The sequence below is a fragment of the Gopherus evgoodei genome, chromosome 1, assembly GCF_007399415.2.
Source record: "Gopherus evgoodei ecotype Sinaloan lineage chromosome 1, rGopEvg1_v1.p, whole genome shotgun sequence".
NCBI classification, from domain to species: domain Eukaryota; kingdom Metazoa; phylum Chordata; order Testudines; family Testudinidae; genus Gopherus; species Gopherus evgoodei.
In genome coordinates this window covers 270,345,174-270,372,944 of record NC_044322.1, presented here as the reverse complement: position 1 = coordinate 270,372,944, position 27,771 = coordinate 270,345,174, and the positions used below count along the sequence as shown (strand labels likewise).

The window sequence follows — 27,771 nt, the reverse complement described above, 5'->3', positions numbered from 1 at the left end:
TTTAACTTAGAACAAACTTTTTATTTTATACATCACATCAGTCTCAGTGATCTTTGTATGCTGGTCACAACAAAAAGGAGATCACATCACCTCCTTAGCATGAATTTATGTAAATCTTCTTCAGGCCCTAGACTTCCCTCTTTCAGTTGGGGCACAAGGAATGAAGAAAGAGGAAAACAGGCTCAGGAATGAAGAATACCTAGAGTTCTCTGCCTCCCTAAAGAGCAGTGAAATCAGATGCAGTTTTAATGCTACTAGAGGGCCTGGAAATGAATGAAGCAGGCCCCCATATTTTGCTAGCAATACTTCACACTCCTTCACAATTGGGGTGCCATTAATAGTGTAGCTACTTAGGATTTCTCCCTAGAGCACTCTGGCAGTTAGGCAACTGGCTCAGGAAAGACTATTGTTACCGAAATATTGAGCCAGCTTTTACACTATGCTCTATCTTCCCCCTTCCATTCGGTTTGCCCTCAGATGGCTTTAGGCTTTGCCTCTCTAATTAACAGCTTCCCAAGGTGGAGGCTCTCTGAAACAACAGACAGTGACTCTCTACTCAGAATGGAGTGAGTGATAGCTCTGCCTCCTCCCTCAAGATATTAAGCATCCCACTAGTCAGTGGAGGATAAGCATTATCCTCTAGGGAGCTCATCTTTTGAAGAGGCAGGGATGGGAGAGGACAGAACAAGAAGTTGGGAGGTGACCAGCTACGAAGCCTGAGGTAAAAGGATGTGATACTCATAAGTCACTTCAGAAAGTGTCCTGGAGGGCCTGTCCAAGAAGCTAGAACTTTATTAAAAAAAAACAAAAAACAAAAAAAAGATAAAATCTCCATGGGCTCCCCAGGCTGAAAGTGCTTCCCTAAGGTTGGTATCAACTAATCACTTCCCCCTTCTGCAAAGAGTGGGACTGACCAATGTTACCACTGCCATGGCAAAGCTTGGCCTGCGAGTTCCAGGAGAGAAGGGAGCACTTGGAGCAGGCAAAGTCAAATAAGGGTGGCATTTGTTTTCAGTCTCCAGGCCTGAAAGGTCTATTCCACTTGTGATCATTGTCTAGTCACAGGGGTGACTTATGCTGGTCACAGGCCACACAGTGTTCCTGCACCATAGAGCAGTCTGGAAACACTCATTATGTCACTCTGCTGCCAGGACCTTGAGGGGGTGGGTAAGAGATGTTCCAGCATGCATTGAACAGAGGTTAGAAGAGGAAGGAGGATGAGATGGGTAAGTAACCTCTGTACTTAATCTCACCTCTGATTAAAGTTGTAACAGCTATTGGCCTTATATTTAGGGAGGAGAGGGAGAAGTATTAAGAAAAAAATTTAAACATACCTACTGAAGGTCAAGGATCTATCTTGAATTCACCTTCCTCTTTAAGGTCCATCTGTTCAGTTTTCTGCATCCCCCTCCAAACTGCAGTCACTGCCACATTAAAATTAACCCATTTAAAAAACAGTTTAAGACAGGGAGAGTCCAGAACTCATTTGGCACCTTACCAGAGACAGTGAGGAATTGCTGCCTCCTACAACCTCCCACCATCCAGCACATTTTAACCCTGGAATTTCAGGTCTTCTACACTGTCCCCAGTCCCCTGGCATTAGAAGGTTAAACAGACAGGACCACATGGGGAAAGGGAAGCAGCCAGATGGCTCTCCTCCAATATATCTGGATTTTCCTCTCATCTTCATGCACACATAATATAATAAAGACTAAGAGCCCAGGTTGTACAAAAGTGTGTTGGGGTAGAGGGAGGAGGAAGGTGTCAGTTGATCAGTTCTGCGTGTCTTGTCACCTTCATTAGTTATTGTAAGTTACAATCCCTCTGTCATTCCTTGTGAGGGAAGGTTCTTCTGCAGCAGATCAGCTGGATGGGTTTTGGTTTAAGCTGCTCTGGATGTCCTGGCTAAGAAATGGAGGGAGGGGGAGAATTCCTCAGAGGGTGGGGAAAAAAAGATATTCAGCAGCCACTGGCGGGAGTCACACAAGCCCCCTGAGACTTCACTTTATGGCGCTGGCCCCCACGTCGCCGGCCCCCTCCTCCAACCTTCGGCTGGAAAACAAGAAGGGGAATTTTAGTTTGCGATGACTCCAAAAAATCAAAGTGACAAACAGAACTGAGGCAAGTGTTCTACCTGCATTTTCACAGCTAGGGCATCAGGAGCACCTCTAACATGATCAGTTTCCTACTATTGCAGGTAGCAAGGAGACAAGCAGAAGCTGGTAAACTTTAGTTCTTGTCTTCTGGGGACCCAATTTACAGAAGCTCTGAACACTCAACTCCTATAAAGTCAATGGCAGCTGAAGGTGCTCAGAATCTCAGAAATCCAGGGCCTGGGTTTCCATGTTGTGGGTGATGGAAGCAGAAAGCCTCCATGATTATTTTGCTGATATGATTCCGTTCCCGGACTCAGGCCAGCAAGCCCACTTATCATCTCAAATCAGCTGTCAGGGTGCAAAAATACCTTATTGCCCTCTCGGTTGTGGGGCTCTTCATCCAGTGCAGTCTGAGGAAAGCAGCAGGAAGAGAGAAGCAGAGATGAGCAAGAGCACAGCCACCCAAACACCCAAGGGACGGCAAAAATACAGAGCAAGCGTAAGAGGCTGGGAGTGCAGCCCTTTATCCACAGTGACACCGCAGCGAAGAGGAGACAGAAAGGCATACAGAGACATGAACTGAGGGAAAGAATGCTGTCTCTTTCCAAGCCAGGCTCGGTGGTCTAAGTGTGATTTGACCAAAGGGAAGTGACAGCTGGCCTAATGCCCTTAACTTGAGCTGTGAGCTCATTGTGGCAGGTGCTATGTGTTTGCACAGCGCCTTGCACAATGGGGCTCTGGCCTACAACAAGGGCTCCTAGGCACTGCCTGAATACAAATGTTCTATTGAGAGGACAAGCTGCCATCAATCAGCTGTCAGGATTTTCTCAGTTATCAGGGAGTCTAGTTCCTCGCTGGGGTACTGCTGGCTGTACCCATATAATTTGTCATTGCCAAGTGAACAGTCCCAAGAAGGGGGAATAATAGAGATGTTTTATGGGGCTGAGACAATCAGCTGGCAGGAAGGAGAATGTGATTAGTCAGAAGATACTTAGATGTCTTTTGCTAACCTGTGCTTGCAGAGCACTAGAAGGTACTGCTGGTGTTGCTCCTGATGAGGTGGCATCATCCCCCACCAGGGCTCCCCCGGCTGCTGTCCCACTCTGGGGCACACCATCCTCTCGTTTCGTAAGAGGTCCCTTTTTTGTTGACTGCATCTTGATCTGCTGGGGCTTGGAGTTCATTGGAGAGTTGTTGGTGGTCTGGAGTAACTGCCGGGTACAGATGGAAGAATACACAGCATTAAAATGCCAGGGCCAACCAAGCAAGGTTCAAAACTTTAGGGTTTCTTGAAAGTGAGGAGTGCTTAGAGAATTACTTCCACTAGTCATAAAGTGAACTGTATAGCAAGCATCAGCCCACAGTTTCCCACACTGGCCCATCAACGTGCCTCAGAGCTGCCTCGGAGATGCTATGTAGGGCTGAGAGAGGTGTTCAGTCTCTATGGCACAGCCAGTCTTTCATGTCAGGGGACACCTGTCTCTGGAAGACAAAGACAACCCCAGCCTCCCCACCCAGTCAGTTTCACATAGGCCAGATGGTCATTAGACCGCAATACCTGCTGGTTGCCAGTAGCCTGAGTTTTGCTTGAAATTGGCAACTAAGATAGTGAAACTATATCCTTCCAATTCCCTGATTCCCCTACTTGTCTCCTCATTGTAGGAGTAAAGATTTACTGGGAAAGCAAAATGGCAAGGGTATGGCTCCTCAGCCTTTACCTTGGTGATAGTACCCACTGCTTTGGTACGACCCTCACGAAAGACCAGCCGCTGGTCTATATGCAAGTATTCAGGGGTCTTGATGAAGCGGAAGTGCACTGTAGCTTTGTCCCCCGTCCGTAGGCAGTCCTTGTCCATGCTGAGGATAGTGGCTGTCTGGCGGATACTGCCACAATGCACTGTAAATGATAACGTACCAGAGGCTCTCAAAGTAGTAAATGCTACTAGTGGAACAAGCCTCAGATTAGAGTCCAAGGTCATTACTGCTAATCTACCCACAGCACATTTGAGTTCAGAATGAAAAAACCTATTGTCTTCTAATCAGTGCGAAGTTGATGCTACAGATACATTTGTTTGCTGCTCAGAAACGAAGCTAAGTATTGGATATTGCAGAGGGTCTCAAACTGTTCTGCGCTGGCTTTCCTAGTGACCCACACAATGAAACAGTAAGAACCAAGCAGCAGGGGACAGTGGTATTGAGAAGAACAGAGTATGTCTACACAGACAAGAAAAACCCACAGCAGGCCCGTGCCAGTCAGCTCAGACTTGCAGGGCTGTTCCATCACTGTGTAGACTTCCAGGCTTGAGCTGGAGCCCAGGATTTGGGACCATGTGGGATGAGAGGATCCCAGAGCCAGCCCAGGCCTAAAAGTCTACACAGCAAGGGAACAGCTCCTCAGCCCGAGCTCCAAGAGCCAGAGTTGACTGGCATGGGCCAGCTGTGGGTTTTTCTTTGCCCTCTGTGTCTCAGGCAGAGTTTGTTGTGCAAATGATGAAGCAGGAGAACCACTGGGCTACAGACAATGCTGACTCCTGGTAGCCATTGTGTAGGCTTTCCTCTTTCCAAGCACACTGGTTCTTACTGGCAGCAATCCTTGTTCTTCTAGATCTGCTCTCTCACCCATAATGGAATTGGGGAAATTAATACAAGGAACTATGCCCTACATCCTGGATAAAGCAGAAATCACAGGTGGATTAAGCAGCCTCAGGCTAAAGCAGAAGTCTGTAACTGTGAGCTGTGCAACTGGGATCTAAGGGTCAGGGAAAGCTACTACACCTACCCATGGCCTGATAGCGTGGGCTGATGGTGGTGGGATGATGCAGCACCAGAATCTCTGCTTCAAATTCCCAGGATGCTTGTGGATTCAGACGGGAGGACACCATCACCATGCCCTTCCGGATGGAGGAACGCTTGATCTAGGGAGGAGACAGGAAAAAAGATAAAAAGAGAATTACGAATCATGCTTACTACAAAGAATAAGTTCATTTCTTTCACTCCTTTCATCCAGAGGGATCTCAAGGAATTTTACAGATCAATGATTACTCACACCCACTGAAATGCAGCCACCTCTGGGATGCAGTGTGACAGCAGTTCAGCAGCATACAACAATGCTATGCAGGGGTTCCAAAGAATGATTGCAGGTGAAACTTTTGAAGAAGTTGTAGATAGAAGGATGTGATTACCCAAAATTGAATTTTGGGCAGGACACTGGGGTTAATAGAGCTACACTTGCTAAGAGTGCCATAGGCATCCTTTTTACCTGTCATTCAGAAAGACACTCCCTTCCAACTGCACAATGCCCACTAGCACTATGCTAAAGGCTTGTTTACATAGTTTTTACTATATCGGTTTGAAACCAGTGCAACACCACTAGTATGGATGCAGTTATTCTGGTATGAGGCACCATTATCCCTATACTAAGGCTTGTACTAACATAAGTCTTTTGATTAAAAAAAAAAAACCAAACCCTAAAAAGTCAGACTCCTAGCTGAAAGGTAAATTGGTGCAAACACTACGTATAGACCAGGCCTAGGACATTAAGCTCAGTTCTGACAAGAGTGATCCCTGGCAACACTTGTATTTAATGAGCAATCTCCTTCAAGCCACACCTACTATTTTAGACTGTCTGGTAAAAACACAGCTCAGGACAAGGGCACAGAATTATTAGACTGGTGACAACTCTTGAAAAGGGAGTGGGGTGTGGAATATGAGCCATTAAGTTTGTATGGGACTTTATGGTGGTGGTAGATGAAATCTCCCCCTGCCCTCGAGCATTGGTGGAAGCAGTCTCATTTTAACCAGGATTGGAAAGCATCCTGAAGAAGCAAGGCTCTCGATATCAGGAACTAGGCAGACCCCACCACACTCACACTCACCTTTTTCAGAGCAAAGGAGGCAGTCTGGCCACCACGCACCTCCTTCACAGGCATGCGTTTGCGGTGGATAGACTTGACAGCAATGGTCAGGAAGTTGCCCAAGGGGTCTGGACCCAGAAGCAAAGTGTCATTTAGCTTGATCAGGCCTCTCAAGGTTGTCCCAGACACAACTGTTCCCACACCCTGCACAAGAGAGAGAACCACTGGTAACTGGAGTCACTCAACTATGCTGTTAGAACAGTACTGGAATTCCCCCTTCCAGCAGGCCCACCTCCCCACCCCTGATCCAATCTCAAAGGTAGTAGAGAGCCGTTCCCAGCACCAGGCCCCTTACCGGTACAGAGTAAGTGTCGTCTATCTGAAACTCTGCTGGCTCTTCCTCCCTGTAACTTGTTCGGGGAGACAGGAGATTGAGAAACATCTTAAGCAACTCCAGATTCTCACCAGTGACGTTGGAAATCTGGAAAATTGGACACATCCTGTGAGGGAGACAGACAACAGATGGAATAAGTTAGTCCCCTCACCTTGATTCAAAGTTCAGGGAGACATCAACATCTGGGACTGAGATAAATACTCAGCACTGGCAGGGGAAAGCTTGGCAGGCAAGGTTAGCTGCAGAACACCTCATATTTGAAATTCTGCAGTACTGCATCTAAACTTCCTTCTGAGATTCAGAAAAGGGGCTTTAGATTCCTGCACTGAGGTCTGGGCACTGTGCTTTCATCTTATGCGAATAGCTCAGCACAAGCCCCACACTTCTATCTGGGAGAGGAATACATGGATGATCAGTTTGAGTGTTCCCTTTACGGAGCCGGTCTATTATGCAGCAGATGAAACGTTAGTACATCTAAGCTGTGGGGATTTTGCTCCCTATCGTCTCACCCAGACACACTCCACCCCCACACAGGACTAATACAGACCACACTCTCCACTGCTGTTACCTCTCTGAGCTGAAGTTGGAGGCTGTTACAATGACATCATCTTTGCTCTGAACCAGCACCGGGATCTTCCTGCACCCTGGGGACTTCAGAAGTCGCTGTAATAGCTTCAGAGTTTCTTAAAGGGTGAAATGAACATAGTCAGGGCAGCATCTCCCCTCTTTAAAAAATGCCTTGGTCAGATTTCTTGAGACAGATAGGCACATTTGCAAAAGAATTGACTTGAGGGTCACATCTCCCGTAACAGCCAGCCTGCTGCCGAGCCAAAACTGTTCCAAAAAAGTATGAATTTGCCTCTATATGCATCTATTGAAGTGGAGACTAAGTTTTAAGGTTGCTTACTAGAGGTCTGTTTTAAATGGGAGTGGATTAATTTAATCTGAGGCGATTTAAATCACTATATGGAATACCTCCACTTAAATTAGATTTCAATCAATCTTTCCGTTTGTACATCAGTTATCTTCTAATAAAAGATGACTGCTCATTGTTTTATATCAACCAAACAGATTTACATTAAAACATGTTGATTTACAACTAAATAGACCCGTTATACTAGATTGGGTACACCTTTTTGCGACACAGGAAGATATATAGTTATAGTCTATACTTATTCAAGCAATTATATAGCTCAGTATTTTCAGATTGTTCTTAACTGCACATTTTCAATATGTTAGGAAAAAAAGTCAGTAATATATTGCTTATTTACTCCAAAATTAACTTTAGCTCATGATTTGTGTCAAGCTGCATCAGGATGGCAACTGGAATGAATTAAAACACAAAACAGCATATCAAAATTTATTTGTATTAAACAAAAAAAGGTAAATGTTTTGGATATATGAACTTAAAAGATGTTTCACATTTACAACCAAGTGATTTATTAAAGGAACAGAGGGATTAACTGTAGCCTGTGAACTAAACTGATTTCAAGTCAGCCTGTGAAATTTTTCAAATATGCATAAGTGAAAGTGACTGGAGCTTAAGTTTCTACTCAAATTAAGTCTTTTGAAAATAAGAAAGTCTCCTAAGATATTTACTCTGTACTTCAGACTTTTAAAGCTAGATCTCATTCCCTCCCTCCTCATTTTTATTCATAGACTGGAAGAGAAAGACAAGTTTTCCTGCTGTTTCAACTTCCAATTGACTTCTCAACTTAGAATATTTTCTTCATTTTGACTAATTAATTCATTCTTGCCTGCAGAAGAGGCTACTAGTGTCAAAAGCTGGTTTAGCACTTCAAACACACTCACTGGTTCCTGGTGCTTAGCTAGTGACTTCCACAAATTCAGTGGTGGGACTCTTTTAAAGATCATCCAACATGTACTGATGGAATGGTTCACCTCTAGCTGTGAAATTTATTATGGTTGGCATGATTGACGGGTGATTACTGGATGCCCAAGTCATAGCAGCATCTTCAGCATTTGGGCATCTGTCCTGGAACTTTGGACTGAGAATATTGGCAAGAAAGAGGTGGAGTAGGTGCTTGATCCATCCACTTCTTTACTGCCTAACATTTAACTTTGTTGCTGGATATTTCTTTCTTCAGTGTTTCTTGACATTCTTTCCAAATTTCAACAGCATCAGCAATACAGCTGCAATCTTTCTGCAGTTTGCTCAAGGCTATGGAAATAGGTTTCAGTATTGTCAGCATATATTCTACAGTTCTCTTTAGTCCAGTGTTGACTATGCTGGTTGTGAGAGTTCCATCTATTGTGTTATGATTTTCTTCACAAAATTGTCATCAGAAGAGGCCAATTCTTAAAAAATAGCTCAAAACAGTCAACCACTGAATTCCATCACACATCTTGAGGGAGAATTAGTTTGGATCCCCCTGCTTTGTTCAGTGAAGCTGAAGCACAGTGGTTATTATGAAGTATTCCGCAATGTCAAAAACGTTTTCCTTTATTCCAAAAGTTGTACTTAAATCTTTGCTAAAAGACGCAATCAAGGAGCACTGCACACCCGTATGTTATGTTTTAGGTTCCCTTCATTATCTTCTTCTAGACTTCTCATCTTTGCTACATTTACAGCATTGTCTGCAACAAAGCTATGTGCTCAATTGTTTAATTTTTGTTCAGTTTGTTATAGCCTTTACTTCTACTTTAAGTATTCTGCTGTATCAGGTATTTCCTGATGTGTCAATTTCTGTAAAATAACATAAGATGGGGTTGTTGTCTGTCACACAAGAACAAATTACTGGATCATTGCATACATTGCTCCTCCCAAGACTCACATTAGCAAGTTTCCCTGTCAATGTTTTTTTGCACACTCTTCAGATTTCCTTCTCATATACTGTATCCAGCCACCTTTCAACAGTGTCTGCCCTGCCAGGTGGAGTGCAGCCTGGTCATAATGACTGAACTATGTCCAATGAAGTGTTTGCTTTGAACAAGCTGAAATGAAGAATTTGTTCCATAATGAACCAACCAATCCTTTAATCTATGGAGTTGTTTCATCTTGCTGGAATTTGCTGGTCCTGCTGATGAACTCTTCCACGCATTTTTAACACAGTTAATTTACTGTCTGACATGTTTAGTTGCAGCACTGCTGGTGGCACCAGCAGGTGACTCTGAAGTTGTAGACATTGCAGATGGATATTCATAATCCCTTATACCTAAACTGGCCCCTGAAACAAACAAAAAACAAACAAACAAAAAGTCACTCACTGATTACTACTGAGTGCACTGCTGTTTCAAAAAAAATGTAAATGAAAGAAAGATTCTGCCTACTACTATTTGTACCACTGTTTACATGACAATTTATTTTAAACCCAGTTTTAGAGAGAAAATAAATCCAAGGATTATCTAACTCTATTTAAACCCTTATCTTTAAACAACATACCAAACAGATTTGAAAAAAATGTTTAAGTGCTAGAATTCATAAGTGCCCAATCACACTTTAAACAGAAAGTCGTCACTTAGGATGTTTGATTATACTAAGCAATAAAGAATTTCAGAAGTCCAGCAGTGACAGTAAAAGTGTAATTGATAAATACTCCCACAAACATACCAATTATATTTTGAATACATTTTGAAATTCATAAGTAATCCACCCAAAACACAAATTTATGATAATTTAAGTTATTCACTAGTTCATTAAGACATGGCAAGCAGTGCATAAGAAAGATGCAAACTTAAGTTTACTAACCAGTTGATCCAGATTGTTCAGATATGTCCACATCATCATCTTCAAAGTCATTACCTTCTGCAAAGCATTTTTCATAATGTTGTTTCATTCTGACAGCCAGGCCTTGCATCTCTTTTTTTGAATTATTCACTGTATTTGGCACATGCCTTTTGTACCCAGGGGTACAGGAACTTCTTGAAAATATTCCCAGATATGGTTTTATGACCTGCAGCCATGGCAGATTATTTTTCAGTTCCCAGGTGTTGAAGTCAACACTAGAAGTTGCACTCCGAAGAAAATTGTCTCTTCTTCACAGTATCCTGCTTAGACACCACTGTTGCTCCTTTCTGGTTGCGCACACTGTTCCTTCTGCCGTGTTACATAACTCACCCGCCCTCTCCTACCCAGAGAAAAACGAAAGAACTAACAATCCAAGACTTCTGTTCATGTAACCCACATGCCTTTTGCGTGGCAGTATTTTACTTGTTTAGAGAGAGAGGGAGGCAGTTGAGAAGTTAATGGATTTCTGTTTGTAACTGTCCACGTACACATGCAAGGAGATAGAGCGAGGCCATTAACTTGAAGTATCCAGAACCACCCGGAAGCAAGGACAGGCAGATACTGGGCAAATCAGTGTTCTCCCATGAGCTGGAGAGTAAGTTTGCATGGTGAGTGTTGTCAAATATTCATAATTTGAGAACTAAGCCAATTAGAGATCAGGTCAAAAGTTATAAAACGGGAGTATGAGTAGGGCCCTATCAAATTCAGGGCCATGAAAAATGCATCATAGACTATGAGATATGCTGCCCCCTCCCCGCATCCCCCAATGAAATCTGGTCTTGTGTGCTTTTACACTATACTATACAGATTTCACAGGGGAGACCAGCGTTTCTCAGACTGGGGGTCCCAACCCAAAAGAGGTTAATGGGAGTTGCAAGGTTATTGTAGGAGGGTCACAGTATTGCCACCCTTACTTTGGCTCTGCCTTCAGAGCAGGGTGGCCGGAGAGCTGCAGTTGCTGGCCAGGCATCCAGCTCTGAAGGTGGCGCCCTGCCAAAAGCAGTGCAGAAGTAAAGGTGGCAATACCATACCAAGCCACCCTTACTTCAGAGTTGGGTCAGGACCCCTACAGTTACAACACTGAAATTTCAGATTTAAATATCTGAAATCATGAAATTTATTATTTTTAAAATCCTATGACCATGGAATTGACCAAAATGGACCATGAATTTGGTTAGGCCCTAAACATGAGGCCACATAGGTAGGCTTAGCAGATGATCCTGAAGAGCAGGATGTGGCACTCAGTACCTCAAAGCAGTACCCTAGAACTCCCATATTCACCCATCATACAATGATGATATATTTCATACAAAGAATGCCACGTAAGATACCATATGAAAGATAATAGTCCGCTGAAACCCATTGTTCTGTCAAACTATGTATATCATGTACATGAAGTTGTGAGATTTTGCTTTATGGTTGCTACTGATCTAAAACAGGGGCTAGTGACATCACTCTCTTACTTTTTCCTCCCCCCATGGGGAGTATGCTGGAAGCAATACGAATGCTGGGAAAACAGTCTTTAACTGAGGAGACTGGTCCCAGGCTTAAAGGGGAAGCCTATGTATAAAGAACTGTAACATCTAGTGGGGTGAGAAAACTGCTTGATCCAAATACTGCCTAGTCTAATAAGGTTTAAGATTTAGATGGTGCACTTACCATTTTTGTTTGTTAACTATCTCTAACTTTTTGTGCCGCCTACCACCTATAATCACTAAAAATCTACCTTTCTGTAGTTAATAAATGAGCTTTATATTTTACCTAAAACAGTGTGTTTTGGTTGAAGTGCTTGGAAAACCTCAGCTCAGTTTACAAAGGCCAGTGTGTGTCCTCTCCACATCAAGGGAGCAGCAGGCTGGATAATAAACATACATGGGTCAGGCTTCTGACTAGGACAAGATGGTACAGTTCTGGGCACAAGGCTGGGGGCTTGGGAGATTTGCTGGTACCTTTCTCGGTCTGATTCGTGAGTGGCTCAGGTAACATTCATACAATTTAGCTGGGTGTAGGGCTCCCCATGCTGTTATACTGAGTGATAATAGTGCCTGGAGGGGTTTGCTGCTTGTCACTAGCAAAAAATTGGGAGAGACAGCCCAGGCTGAAAAGTTAAGGGGACAGAGCGGTACCCAAGTTCCAGGTTGTACCCAAGGGATCCCATCACACAGGGACCTTAGAAATCAGTTTTCCATAGAAAAAATGCAGAATGTGTGTTTTTTTACAGATAATCTTTAGTTTTTACATTTGGTGAAAAAATAAAAACATTAACTACATTTTACTTAAAGTATCCATATCACTTATTCGGTGCTTGCAACCTCCCTCTCTGTGGCTGATTTTTGAATGTGCTCTAAATTTACATACTCCAATAAACTGCTTCTGGTGTATAGAGGTTACTCAACAGCATAGAACAGAGGTCAGCAACGTTTCAGAAGTGGTGTGCCAAGTCTTCATTTATTCACTCTAATTTAAGGTTCTGCGTGCCAGTAATACATTTTAACGTTTTTAGAAGGTCTCTTTCTATAAGCCTATAATATATAACTAAACTATTGTTATATGAAAAGTAAATAAGGTTAAAATGTTTAAGAAGCTTCAATTAAATTAAAATGCAGAGCCCCCCAGACCAGTGGCCAGGACCCAGGCAGTGTGAGTGCCACTGAAAAAAACCAGCTCACATACTGCCTTTGGCACATGTGCTATAGGTTGCCTACCCCTGGCATAGAGGTTCATGTTTCAGTGCATCTCACTTCAGCCTCCATGGGTAATTAAAGTTATGAAAAGATGCTGAAAACTTTAAAAATCACCTCTAAAACACCCATGTCACTGAGTCTGGGAAGGACAAATTTCACATTGATAGCAAGGTGCTGTTCTGTACGCAATAAGGGTGCAGATTATGTTTGAAGGCAGACAGACAATGGTAGAACAGATGGAAAGTGCCAAACTGAATGAAAAGAAGCTAAGAAACAAGAGGCTGAAACAGCAGGGCCATCAACAACACTAAAGAAATGCACTGTGACTGGACCATTCTATTAATTTTATTATGATTGGCATAGAGGTTTCAAACTTGCTTAAAAATTGTAAATATCAATAAAACAGTGTTCAACTGACACCTATATTATGGCTAGGTATCTCATTTTAATTGTGGAAAAACACCGATTTAGATTTATTTATATTCTTTAAAATCACAAAACTAGAATTCCTGCTGATGAGATACATGTTACTGTCTCCTGAAGTCAGAGGCCAGGTCCAATGGGTGGGATGACTGCTACAGGGTTGCCAGGAATCAGGTTTTCAACTGGAATGCCCAGTCTAAAAGGGACCCTGGCAGTCCCCAGCACAGCTGACTGGGCTGTCAAATCTGGTCGGGGGACCAGTGGGGCTAAGGAAGGCTCTCTGCCTGCCCTGGCTCTGTATGGCTCCCAGAAGTGGCCAACGTATCCGGCTCTTAGGTGCAGGGGCAGCCTGGTGGGCTCCATGCACTGCCCGAGCGCCAATGGGAGCTGCCATTGGCTGCAGTCCCAACCAATCAGAACTGTGGAGTCAGCACCTGTGGGCATAGGCAGTATGCAGAGGCCCCTGGCCCCTTTGCCTAGGAGCTGCAGGGACATGCCACTGCTTCCAGGAGTTGCACAGAGCCAGGGAAGCTGCCTAAGCCCCACTGACTGGAGTCGCCAGTGGTAAGCACTGCCCTGCTGGCGCCTGCACCTCAACCACCTCCCCAGGTCAGAACTCCCTCCTGCACCCCAACTCCCTTCCCAGAGCTTGCACCTCAACCCCCTGCCCCAGCCCCGAGCCTGCTCCTGCACTCTGAACCCCTCAAAGCCCTGTCCTGTACCCCAAACCCCTCATCCCCAGCCCCATTTCAGAGCCTGCACCCCATCCCCCACCTCTTGCCCCAGCCTTGTGAAAGTGAGTGGGGGGCAGGGCCTCAGGGAAGGGGTTAGAGCAAGGGTGTTCAGTTTTTTGCAATTAGGAAATTGGTACCCTACTCTGCCAGTGTCTTGCACAGTCCCTGCATCCCCCACAGGATCAAGCCCTTAATATGGAGCATGATCTGTTGTGCCACGTTTTTATAAAACTATATCAAAAAGTTAGTTTTTTCTCCTGATCTCCAGCCTTCAACTTAAATTTTTGATAGAGGATCACAGATTCAGCATATTGTTTAAATTCAGATGTCATTTTAAACAGGTTTATTTAAAAAAAATTTAAATATGACCCCCCCCCTCCAAACAAGTCATTGATCTTTATCCACTCTAGTTTTAAACAATTATTAAAAAAGTATTTCACCTTCCTAGTTTTCCATGATGAGCTGAATGCTAATTAGTGGTCAGGAGTAGAAAGTGTTTGAATTATGACTTGATTTTGCCACGATAGGACAGGACAGTCTTACTTATGAGTATTAATTACCACAATTCCTCAGAAGCAAGAGGGGAGCAGAGATCATCACAAAAGCCAAGAGCAAAATGAGGTCCAGACGGGAGACATGCAGGAGTCAGGGAAGAGGATTTGGCTTTCAGATCAGAATCCTGCCCTCCCTCTTCTCCTGCCATGATGGAGCCAGTTCCTTTTTAGTCTGGAATCTTGCTTCCAGCAGTGGCCAAGACCCAATGCACTAATGAAAGTTATGCTATAGGAGATCACCTAGCATTGTATAGTTATGTGTGGGGGGAAGCAAGGGAGATGGTAAGGACTTCGTAAGTGGCAATTAGTTTATATCCCTCAATTGTCATCTGATCAGATAACCATAACCAGTCTGTAATTAAGAAAAGGCAACTGTAGGAGGCTAGTGTTTTGGTTAAGGAGACACTGACATCTGACCATGTCATCTGTTCCTCATAAAAAGCTCAAGGTAAAGGGGCCAAATCTTCCACCTTCTATTCAAATTAAACATCTACATCCTTCTCTTGGCACAGTAGTGGGCTCTGGGAAAAAAAAAATTCTCCTCAAAACTTCTGCTCTTACCCTAAACCAAATATGCTCCTCCCTCCCCAGTTACTGGCTTTATGACTGGGTTTTCATTAGTTTGCCAAACATCTTTTACATCTTCATTTCCTAGGATTTATAAAAGATACTGCTCAGTGTCCTGTTTACTGAAAGCATGTTCTGACAGAATTTGTGCAACAGGCAGATTGCTAGTCTTCCAGGTTCTCAAAACTTCTCCAGCACGTCTGCCCCAAAACACTGTTCCAAGTAACTAGAGCCAAACCCTTATGGGCAAGGAACAAAATCAAAGTAGGTGCAGAATTCAGGAAAAGAGGTAGCCCACATCCCTGTTTTGATGCACACCACTGAAGTGCCTAAGCAGGCCACTTCTGACCTTCAGGCAGGAAGCAGAGCAAGTGCTTTCAAATTAATATCCATCCCCCACACCCCAACTGCAGGCTTTTACCCCCTTCAAATTTAGATACCAAGAGAGAAAGAAACCCTCAACTCCAGCCTAAAGCACTTGGCTGCCTCTCCCCAGAGAGCCTATGTGACTGCCTGCAGTTGCACTCTCTTTGGGGGACCATTATATTAAGTTTATGAATGATTTATGTATCACTGTGCACAAGGGATTGCATACAACTCCAAGAGCAAGGGTTACCACGGCTCTCCAGGAACTAGAAACTGGGTGGGTGATTAAGGAGAATCATACAACTCCTCCCTGGGGAGGCTTATATACACTGGTTCCAACTGGGTTTTCCAGGGATCAAAGAAAGGGCATTTGGTACAAAAAGGCCGAGTTTAAACTGACAGTTCTTTTGATTCAGCAAGTGGACAGGACCCTCTGTCCAAGGGATCCCCTAACCTTTATGGAAGGGCTGGAAGAACTTTGGTTTACTGTGTAGGACCCCATAAGTGTGATGAGTGACCTCTACCAAGCTTTAAAAGCAGGGCTGTCCCTAGCTATTTGGGACCCTATGCAGCCCCCCCCCCTGCAGGCGGAGGGGGCAGAGCTGGCCCCAGGCCTCTGAGGCAGGGGCAGGGCTGGCTTGGGGCGAGGGAGGGACCACCCCCCAGCACTCACTAGTGGCATGGCTGGGGCCGGATAACTGCACTTCCTGCTGCGGTGAATGCAGGCCAGGCCCCGCTGCAGTGCTCAGGGGAGTAGGGGCAATCTGAGGCAGAGCAAGCAAGACCAGGGGTGGGGTTGGGGCTGGAGCAGCATGCAGCTGTGCAGGGCAGTGGGAAATTTGGTGCCCCAAGATTTCCCGGTGCCCAATGAAGCTGCATACTTTGCAGTATGGGTAGGGATGGCCCTGTTTAAAAAAAGTTTGTATTAACATGTGTTAATATGGTTTCCTCTGTAATGATTTTACCCTGAGAATAAATGTATTTTGCTTTTTGAAGTCTGGTTGGTAACTTGAGTACCCTGTTGTAGCCCCTGGAGAAAAGTTAACCACAGGTGTTCGACCCCAGTCAGATCTGCTGGGGAAATCACAGTAAGGTACAAAGTGAAAGCAAGCATAAATCCCCAGTCAAGGGTGGGGGTGAGAAATCTCTGCCAAAAAAAAAAAAAAAAAAAAAAAGTGTTCAGTATCCTGGTCATCATTTAGTGGGTGCCATCGAGGAAGACCAGGAGAAGGGCCAAAGGTTTAGTTAACCCTGACACCAACAGCTTAATTAGGCAAAACCCCACAGCAAACACTGTATTGCTGCACAACTAAGCAATCCAAACAATGGAAGTGACAGCTGTAACACAAGTGAGGGGACTGTCTTGGGGGAAAAAAGAATTTCTAGAATGTATCTGAGCTACAGCCTAAGCCATATTAAGTGAGAGGTGACTTCTGTCAGACCTGATTCACCATCCCAGCTGAGGGGACACTAGCAAGCCAGTGGATACTGAGTGTTCTGAGGACAGAGGAGCAGTTGCTGGCAAAGATCCACATTTACCTTGCAGGATGTTGGCAGGACACATGTCGATTTTTGTCACCACGACAAAGACTGGAACATTGAGTGCCAGCGCTAGGCCCAGGTGCTCCTTGGTCATCCCAACAATCCCAGCATTGCTGCCAACCTGCATCAAAAAGTCATACAACTGCAGGTAGCTGGATTACATAGGATAGTTTGGCCAGAGTATGCAGTAGACCAGCGGTCAGGACCCCAAAGTGCGGGTCATGACTGTTTTAACGGGATCTCCAGGACTAGCTTACACTTGTTAGGGACTAGGGCCAAAGCCCAAGGGCTTCAGCCCTGGGCAGCAAGGCTCAGGTTACAGGCCCTCTGCCTGGGGCTGAAGCTGTTGAGCTTCAGCTTCGCCCCCACCTACCTGGGATGGCAGAGACTGGGCTTTGGCCCCATCACCCAGGGTGGCAGGCTTAGGCTTCAGTCCCTGCTCCTAGGGTCATGTAGTAATTTGTTGTCAGAAGGGGGTCACGGTGCAATGAAGTTTGAGAACCCCTGCAGTAGACTATGATCAGATTGTAGAAGTGGTGTGTGTGGTGGGGGTGGGAGGAGAACAGGGCAGAGGAGGAAGGCAATTCTGAGTTTTCCATCCCCTCACACACAAGAATTTTAAACATCAGTAGGAGGAGAGACAGCAGTGAGGAAAAGTCAGCTCCTAATCAGGGCTTACAGTATTGTATTCCCAAGTTCAGAAATCTTTCAGACGACAAAGAAAACAGATATCCTCACTACTTATGGCTATTGAAGATCCCATGGCATGTCTCAAGAGCAGGGACACAGCCACGGAGTCCTGGACATGCCCTCAGATTGGGAATTCTGTTCTGCCTGATGAAGCTATTATTTCTATTACCACAGTACCTAGGACACCCCATCCCACCCCATCATGGACCAAGTATCCACTGTGCTAGGTGCTGTACAAAACAGAAAAAAAGTTCCTGCCCCAAATAAAATCATCCACTTCTCTGTACTGGTATTACAGCTTTGAACAGTGGCATATTGCACTGCTTTTCTGTCACTTACCATAAGCATGCAGAAATCTGGTAGGTGACCAGTCATGCCAAAGACTGTGGTCTTCAGGTACTTCTCATGCCCAGCCAAGTCAATGAAAGTGATGACCTTGGTGGATTTCTCACAGATTTTGGTCCACTCCAGGCTGCCACCATGGCTGTCCGGCTTGTTCACCACATTGCCCTCACTGTCAAAGCCCAAGATATCATTGCCCACACTGCTGGTACGACCTGACTCGATCTCATGCTTGTGGCGGAAGAGCTTTTGCCGGGCAAAGCCCCGGCCGTTGTCCAGCTCACCATGCGTCAGGACACCCAGCAACGTGCTCTTTCCTGCATCCACATTGCCAACTACTGCTACCCTACCAGGGAGAGAATAAAGTAATCAAACACCTGGAAAAAAGTTCTAAATGTCAGCCTGGTCTTCCCTTGGAAAAGTTTTTCATGTTAATACAAGGTAGCGATGGGTGCTAGTGACAGCACCGGAAACTGAAATCTGTTTTTAGAGTTTGCACAGTACAAGCAACAACATAAATCAATTTAGAGGGACACTTTTAGAGAATTTATGTATTAATATTAACATCTTTATTGGTGCTGATGAGGGTGGCCATTGTGGCAGTATGAGTGATGCGAAGACCCAATCCACCGGAACTGGACTGAAACTCCCAAGTCATTTTTATACAAGGCATCAGACACCCATCAAGAGATCACTTAAGCATTAGGCTGGAACTGAAGTGGTGACTGATAAGCAAAAAAGATTCCATATTCCAGTGTCTGACTTATTTTAAAAAAAAGAGTCCACTCCTTGCAAGGGCCCCAGAATCCCCTGCAATTGCAGGATCAAGGAGTCCCCAAATAACTCCTTGATGGATCAGCCGAGATCCCTGAAGTGCTCCCAGCCCAGAGAGCCTAAAACCGAGGCTGTCACTCAAACACAAACTTTTGAGCCAAGAACATGGGTGCAAAGTAAAGATCACTGCACTGCTTGTACAAAGAGAAGGAAAAAGATTTAACTTGCAAGGAGTGTTCAGACAGCTGCCTTTTCTGGGTTTACACAACACCCAAATTCAAACCACCACTTGCTCAGATCAAAGAGATGCGGCTGTGTTGCTGCCTAACCCTGCCTCCTCACCTGACCTCCAGGAAGTCGTTGTCACCCACACGTTTCCGAACAAGGTAGTCGCGCACCTTGCCCCCTGCCTCCTGGTGCTCCCGCAGAAGTATTACATCTGCTTCAAGCTGCTCTGCCATGCTCTTCACTGTAGCATAGGATGCTTCCATATCTGCCTCACTCAGACCATATTCAGTACCATCTAATGAGAGGTTGTGAGGGGGAAGGGAATAAAAGATTAGCAACACTTCCAACAGCCTGGAGTAAATGTTAATTTTATTCTCTCTTCACATGAACTGCCTATATCATTGATTATACACATGGGAAAGACCAGTCAGCCTATGAAAACACAGGAAGAATGGCCTATTCCTGAAGGAAACTTTAGGCTTAATTTTAAGACTCAAAGGAATTAGAGGGTCATTATCAATAACAGCAAAACAATAAATAAATCCTACTATCTGAAATTGCTTTACCTACTAGAGTTACAAGCAATACCTAAAATCACTGAAGGATTAGCTTAAAAAATTTCATATATTTCTCAGTTTGCTTACTTTGTGCATTTAACAGCACTCTGGGTATTTAGTCAGTTTCCTAATCTACAGCCAGATACTTTATTTTCTCTATTACTCTTTCACACTGCAACAGGGGAGAGAAAGCATTTAAAAAAAAAGTTACCAAGGGGATGCAGCAGAGAGGGGACTTTTGAAAAGAACTCTATTAACATGTTTTGTAAAACTGACTAGATCTCACATCTAGTTTTTCTTTAAATTATTAAAACTAAAGAAATTCAAAGGACTCTACATGGGTTTAGGGAATCATGGCTGTGATGTGAACTCTTTGTCCTCTAGGTTACTGGCTCCAATACAATCTCAGGTTTGTATACAAAAATGCATATTTCCCTCTTGAGGAGTCTTAATCCAGGTCTTAGCAAGCAAGTGCCTATCTCTAAACAAGTCACAAATTATCCTCCTTATGGGCAGTCTCAGCAGAAAGCACAACGACTGAACTGACCAACTGAACTTCCCTCCCTTGGCATGGTTATTCCCTGCATCAGGGATACAGAAGATAGATTGGACTGATGTACATGGGAAGCTTGACTGAACACTCATTTCAATTGCTCTGCCTGCAATACAGGGATTACACTGAATCAGACTAGCGGTCTACCTAGTCCGTTGTCTTGAGACAGTGGCCACTTCCAGATGCTTCAGAGGAGGTGCAAGAAAATCTGCAGTAAGCAGCTATGGGACAACCTGCCCCCTTGCAAGGTTTCCTGTTAATTGTTCCATAGTTTGGAGGTTGGCTTAGGCACTAAAATATCCCTTCCAAAACTAAGTAAATATTTAAAAAATAAAACTTGTACATGGATATTAAGAATATCCAGAGTCAAATGTACAACTGTTTTGAAACCCACCATGCTCTTGGCCTTAGTGACACCCATGAGCTAACTGTGCTTTCTATGAAAGAAAGTCATGCTCTAAGGGTGTCAAATTCAGTATTTTTCATTAGCACAACATTCAAAAATTTGATTTGCAAAAGAGAATGAACATACAAGGGGCAGATATATGAAAGCCATGTTAAGGATCAGGTGTGAAAACAGCAAACCACAAATATGCAGAGGCATGTGGCTGCTGCCACACCTAGGACAGGTGACATTAAAGGCACTACATTTAGAAACAAAAAGGGAACTGCTTTATGTACTATAAACAACCTTCAGCATATGCTATTAAAGGGAGTCAGAAGCAGCTATTTTGCTTAAAGTTGATAGTCAAATTTAAAGTGCTTCTAACACACCCCTGTGAAGTAGGGAAGTATTCCCAATTTACAAAATGGGGAAAAAAGCAATGACAGAGGTAAAGCAGACACTTCAGAACATGAAGGAAGTATCAAGACTGAGATTGTAACTCCAGAGCTCCGATCACCCAGTACTGTGCTCAGATGCCTTAAAGTGTGTTTGGAAATAAGAGTGGTTATCAATAATATTTATAGTTATGCCAGATAAAACAGTAACAGTAACCAAATTACATTTCCAGGAATAGTTACCAGCAGGGCATGCCCTGAATGGGGTATTATATTGGGGAATGAGGTGGAGGGAATTCTACTTTCCTCTGAAGCATCAAATTAGATGAACTAGCACTTTCTTGTAAAGTTAGTGTTTGCTTTTGCTTCAAAAGGAAGCTATACCCACCTGATCCTTGTCCAATTACATAGATGGTCTCCCCACATCCCTCATCCATTCTCTCCCACATCTGCTGGAGCAGGCTGTCATACTGTTCTGATGTCGGACTCACCATCACCAACTAGAAGGAAGATCAGACACCCAGTTTAAACACACCGCCTGGGACAATTTCCTTAACAGCGCCAGATAAAGCACTGACACTGTGCTCTATGTGGGAAGGGGACTCTTTCAAAGATCTCTGTCTGTTATTTTTGACACGTTTGTTAGTTACACCATAGGTCTCCTCCCCACACTGCACAGCGGTATTGGAGAGAGACTGGTTATGAAGTTGAGCTGCTTTTAAACATTATGACAGGGGTAGGCAACCTATGGCACAGGTGCCGAAGGCAGCATGCGAGCTGATTTTCAATAGCACTCACACTGCTCGGGTCCTGGCAACTGGGCCAGGGGCTCTGCATTTTATTTAAATTCAAAATGTTTAAGAAGCTTCATTCAAAAAACGTTATTTACTTTACATACAACAGTTTAGTTATGTATTATAGACTTATAGAAAGAGACCTTCTAAAAAGGTTAAAATGTATTACTGGCACACAAAACCTTAAATTAGAGTGACTACATGAAGACTGGGCCCAGCACTTCTGACAGGTTGCCGACCCCTGCATTAGGAAGTAGGGGGATCAGCACCTGGGGCTGCCCAGTGACAGATCCCAGCAGGAGCCAGTTTAGCGGGAAGGGCAGCAATGGGCGGTAAACAAAAACAAGTGGCCGCTCACAACCTCCGCAGGGCCACATCCAGGGGCAGCGCCGGGCGCCCGGAGCGGTGATGTCCAGGACACCTGTTGTGCGGAGCTGCCTCCCGCAGCAGCGGCTGCCCTCCCATCGCCCTGCCTGGGGGGCGGGACCGGCCCAGCTCCCCGCGCTCGAGGCCACCGGCAGTTACCCTCACCGGCCCCCGCTCCCCCGCCCGGGACACGCCCCCACCCCAGCCGCGGAGAGAAGCGGCCGCAGGGCCCCTGCAGCCAAACGCCTCCCTCGCCCGGGCCTACCTTGCTGGTGAGGTCGAGCTCGGGCTCCCCGTTGAGCACCTCCCCGTCCTCGCTGCAGTCCGAGCCGAAGGCGGCGCGGTGCGGTCGGGCGGAGGCTGCTGACTGGGCCGCCCCGCCGGGGGAGCTGGGCTCCGGCGCGAACATACAGGCCGGTACCGGGAAGCCCTCAATGGGCGAGCGGCTCCGCTCCGCCGCCATCTTCCCTGCTGCCCCGGCCTCCCGCACCCGCCTCATCAGCATAGCCCCACCCCCCGGCTCCTGCTGCCTGGCCTGTGCCTAGCACTCCCTCAAAAGCCCGCCAAGTGGCTCGTTAATAATTAATTAGCTATCCCAGCCAATCACCAGGCTGCGTTTGAATAATTACGCATAACCATAACAACTACAGCCGTGCTCGTAACTATTAATAAGCCACTCCCCCAAGTCGAGGCTTCCCGCGGCAGACCGGAAGGTAGAAGCAGTGTTGCCAGGTCGACTCCTTATATCCTCACGAACACAGAGCCCGTTCTACGTGTTAACTGCCTTGTGACCAATGAAAGAGGAGAAAGGCATGACGAGCAACACTCTGCGCCAATTAAACAAGAGCTATAGAAAGAGGGGTGGGCCCTGAATCTCCGCATATCATGGGACAGAGACAGAGAGATGGGTCAAAGGTTTCCCCCCAAAAGTCAGTCATTTACTTTTCCTAACTAACCAATAATAGACTAGGCTTTTCTGACAGACACATGGAGGAACCAATCAAATGAGAAAACACACCCTCTGGGCCTGCTGTCTGTGGGGATTTCCCGCATGATATAAGCTGACTTTGTGCTTTGGCAGATGCTGATGACATGGGGCTGAAACAAATCTGGTGGAACCGGATTCTGATGCAATGACTCAGTCAGAGCTTGACTAAGCTGCTTCTCAACTCCCGCCTCCATGATCTTGGGGACCTACAAAGGTCAGGGCTAATCTCTGTCCCAGACCTTTTCATTAGCATAAAGCCAGTGTTGATAAACTTCACATTGCCCCCTCTGACTAGCGTGTGACCTCTATGAAAGCTGATGGCCGTAAATCCCTCAGTTTTGTGGAGGGTGACGTTCGCAGATCAACTGCTGTTTTTGCAGTGGACAACAGTACCTCCCATGTTACTACTGCAAACAGGGCCGGCTTTAGGAAGTGTGGGGCCCAATCTGAATACCCGGCGGCAATCCAGGTCTTTGGCGGCGGGTCCTTCACTCACTCTGGGTCTTCTGTGGCACTGAAGGATCCTCCGCTGAAATGCCGCCGAAGACCCGGAGCGAGTGAAGGACCCGCTGCCGAAGACCCAAGTCGCCTCTGTGTGAGTAAAAATTAAAAAGTTAGACACTCTTCTTTAGGGCGCAGGACCCTCTTAGGATTCGGGGGAATCGACCGAAAGTCGGCCCTGACTGCAAACTCCCTCCCTACCATGCAGCTTGTACCCACAAAGAAAACAGCTCAGTGTTATAAGAGATAGAGTAATCTTAGGGTTGCCAACCCTCCCGCATTGGCCGGGAGTCTCCCAGAATCAGACTCAATCTCCTGTTTGCTATTGAAAGCAATCCAGGAGATTTTAATAGGCCAAAAGTCCAGTTGGCGGCACAGCAGGGCAAAGACAGACTCCCTACCTGCCCTGGCTCCACGTGGCTCCCTGAAGCAGCCATGCCACTGTGGCCACTAGGCGCAGAGGCAATCAGAGAGGCTCCGTGCACTGTCCCCACTCTTGAGTGCTGGCTCCGCAGGTCCCGTTAACCGGAAACTGCAGCCAGTGGGAGCTGTGGGGGCAGTGTCTGCAAGCAGGGGCAGTGCGCAGAGCCACCTGGCCGCCCCTGAGCCTAGGAGCCGCAGGGACAAGTCGGTTACTTCTGGGAGCCGTCTGAGGTAAGCACTGCCCAGTTGGAGCCCACACTCCTTCCTGTACCCTAACCCCCACCCTGATCCCCCTCCTGCACCCAAACTCCCTCCCAGAACCCACACTCCTCACCTTCTCCTGCACCCCAACCCCCTGCCCCAGCCTGAGCCCCCTCCTGAGCCCCCTCCTGCACCCAAACTCCCTCCCAGAGCCTGCACCCCCTCCTGCACACCAGCCTCCTGCTCCAGGCTCAGCCCGGAGCTCCCTCCCACATTCTGAACCTCTTGGTCCCACCCCCCAACCCAGAGCCAGCACCTCAAGCCCCTGCCCCAGCCCGATGAAAGTGAGTGAGGGCGGAGGAGAGCAAGTCACTGAGGGAAGGAGGATAGAGAAGGGGTGGGAAAGTGCAGGGCCTCAGGGAAGGGGCAGGACAAGGATGTTTGATTTTGCGCAATTAGACAATTAAAAACCCTATGTAGTCTAGATGATTACTCATGGGATTGAGAACAAGGGATTCTTATGTTTCAATCTGGGCTCTACCAGGGGCGGCTCTAGGGATTTTGCCACCCCAAGCATGGCAAGCAGGCGTGCCTGCGGGAGGTCCACCAAAGCCATGGGACCAGCGGATCCTCCACAGGCATGCCTGCAGGAGGTCCACTGAGCCGTGGGACCAGTGGACCCTTCGCAGGCAAGCCACCAAGGGCAGCCTGCCTGCTGCCCTCGCGGCGCTGGCAGAGTGCCCCCTGCAGCTTGCCGCCCCAAGCACGCACTTGGCGTGCTGGGGCTTGGAGCCGCCCCTGGCTCTAACAAGAAGTTCATCTGTGACCTTCGTTAATACAACCTTATGGTCAGTTTCTGAGTACCCATAATTCTTGTTGACTTCCACTGGGTTTCTAGGTATTCAGCAGCTTTCATGACCAGGGTATCAATTTTCCCAGCTGTCACAGGTGCCGGCTTCCTCCGGATGCCAGGAGTGCTCAATCCCCAACCCCCGCCTCTGTCCCAGGCCCCGCCCACATCCCACCCCAACCCCCCACCCCACCTCTTCTCGCACCCTCTTTGCCCCAGGCCCGGCCCCCATCTTATCTGTTCCCGCAAGCCGCACCCCCACACCACCTCTTCCTGCTCAGTTCCTCCCCCGAGCATGCCCCTTCCCCACTCCTCCTCCTCCCTCCCAGCACCTCCTGCACACCACAGAACAGCTGATCCATGGGGGGTGGGCGGGCGGTGCTGGGAAGGAGGGCGAGGAGTTGATCAGTGGGGCTGCCAGGAGGCGCTGGTGGGAGATAAGGAGCTTAGCTGCCGGTGGATTCTAAGCACCTACTAATTTTTTTCCATGAGTGATCCAGGGCTGGAACACCCATGGAGTTGGTACCTATGGTTCCTTTTAAGACAGATTCTTTTTGTTGAGAGAAAGCCATCTGTAGTCACCCCTATCAGTCAGAGGCCCTCCTTTTAGAAACCTTTCCTTATCTCATTATTTGAAACAGACATCCTCCTGCCTTCAAGAAAACATTCTACAAATACGTTAGAATTAAGAGGAAGACCAAGGACAAGGTAGGCCCATTACTCAAGGGGGGGTAGGGAAAACAATAACAGAAAATGTGGAAATAGCAGAAGTGCTAAATGACTTTTTTGTTTCAATTTTCACCAAAAAGATTAGTACTGATTGGACGTCTTAACATAGTGAATGCCAGTGAAAATGAGGTAGGATCAGAGGCTAAAATAGGGAAAGAACAAGTTAAAAATGACTTCGAAAAGTTAGATGTCTTCAGGTCACCAGGGCCTGATGAAATACATCCTAGAATACTCAAGGAACTGACTGAGAAGATAGCTAAGCCATTACCAATTATCTTCCAAAAGTCATGGAAGACAGGCGAGATTTCCAGAGGACTTGAAAAGGGCAAATATAGTGTCAATCTATAAAAAGGGAAATAAGGACAATCAGGGGAATTACAGACCAATCAGCTTAACTTCAGTATCTGGAAAGATAATGGAGCAAATAATTAAGCAATCAGTTTGAAAACACCTTGAAGATAGTAAAATAAGTAACAGTCAGCATGTATTTGTCAAGAACAAATTGTGTCAAACCAACCTAATAGCTTTCTTTGAGAGGGTAACAAGCCTTGTGGATGGGGAGAAGCAGTGGATGTGGTATATCTTGACTTTAGTAAGGCTTTTGATACTGTCTCACAAGACTTACTCATAAACAAACTAGGGAAATACTAATTAGATAAAGCTACTATAAGGTGAGTGCATAACTGGTTGGAAAACTGTCCCCAGAGAGTAGTTATCAGTGGCTCACAGTCAAGCTAGAAGGGCGTATCAAGTGGGGTTCCACAGGGATCAGTTCTGGGTTCAGTTCTGTTCAATATCTTCATCAATGACTTAAATAATGGCATAGAGAGTTCACTTATAAAGTTTGCAGACAATACCAAGCTGGGAGGATTGCAAGTGCTTTGAGGGTAGGATTAAAATTCAAAATGATCTGGACAAACTGGAGAAACAATCAGAAGTAAATAGGATGAAATTCGATAAGGACAAATGAAAAGTACTCCACTTAGGAAGGAACAATCAGTTGCACAAATACGAAATGGGAAATGATTGCCTAGGAAGGAGTACTGTGGAAGAGGATCTGAAGGTCATAGTAGATCACAAGCTAATTATGAGTCAACAGTGTAAAACTGTTGCCAAAAAAAGCAAACATAATTCTGGGGTGTATTAGCAGGAGTGTTGTAAACAAGACACAAGAAGTAATTCTTCTGCTCTACTCTGCACTGATTAGGCCTCAGATGGAGTATTGTGTCCAGTTCTGGGTGCCACATTTCAGGAAAGATGTGGACAAATTGGAGAAAGTCCAGAGGAGAGCAACAAAAATGATTAAAGGTCTAGAAAACATGACCTACGAGGGAAGATTGAAAAAAAATGGGTTTGTTTCATTTAGAAAAGAGAAGACTGAGAGGGGACCTGATAACAGTTTTGCAGTACATAAAAGATTATTAAAAAGAGAAGGGAGGTAAATTGTTCTCATTAAACTCTGATGATAGGACAAGACGCAATGGGCTTAAACTGCAGCAAGGGTGGTTTAGGTTGGACATTAGGAAAAACTTTCTAACTGTCAGGGTAGTTAAGCACTGGAATAAATTGTCTAGGGAGGTTGTGGAATCTCCATCACTGGAGATTTTTAAGTGCAGGTTAGACAAACACCTGTCAGGGATTGTCTCTAGATAATACTTAGTCTTGCCATGAGTGCCCGGGACTACAGTAGATGACCTCTCGAGGCCCTTTCCAGTCCTATGATTCTATGATTGTGTAAAAAGAGATTTATTTTCAGTAGATCATTTAGTCTGAGACTGAACTGAGACTGCCAACATGGGGAATACATTATTGCTAAATGTAGTATTCGTTTTCAGTCCTGTTTCACTAGTAATTGGACTGAAATCCCTAACACTTCATATTAGGATACTGAGCGGCCATTGTATGGTAACATTTTGAAATCATGTCTAGTTTGGGATTGTAATTGAATGAGTGACCTGGGTGTGTGTGTGAAAGGCTCTATATCTTGTCTGGGAGCAACCCATGGAAAAAGATTAGTGGGAGCTTAGCACTCA

General features: G+C 45.7%; 1 protein-coding gene across 2 annotated transcripts; it reads right to left on the bottom strand.

Moving 5' to 3' along the window:
* On the bottom strand, positions 1-22,765 carry GTPBP1 (GTP binding protein 1). Of its 2 annotated transcripts, none has more exons than XM_030546436.1 (12): positions 22,312-22,764; positions 21,275-21,386; positions 19,111-19,291; positions 17,992-18,340; positions 16,960-17,083; positions 6,913-7,027; positions 6,306-6,450; positions 5,972-6,154; positions 4,876-5,011; positions 3,815-3,993; positions 3,107-3,307; positions 1-2,052 (listed from the first exon to the last, which is right to left on the bottom strand). In XM_030546436.1, the coding sequence occupies exons 1-12, from the start codon at positions 22,549-22,551 to the stop codon at positions 1,960-1,962; spliced, it is 2,058 nt and encodes a 685-aa protein (XP_030402296.1). In that variant the 5' UTR covers positions 22,552-22,764; the 3' UTR covers positions 1-1,959. The 2 variants fall into 2 exon arrangements, with proteins under 2 accessions (XP_030402296.1, XP_030402302.1); XM_030546442.1 differs by lacking the exon at positions 1-2,052 and adding an exon at positions 2,076-2,506 and having other exon boundaries at positions 22,312-22,765.
* Between the last annotated feature and the right edge of the window lie 5,006 nt (positions 22,766-27,771).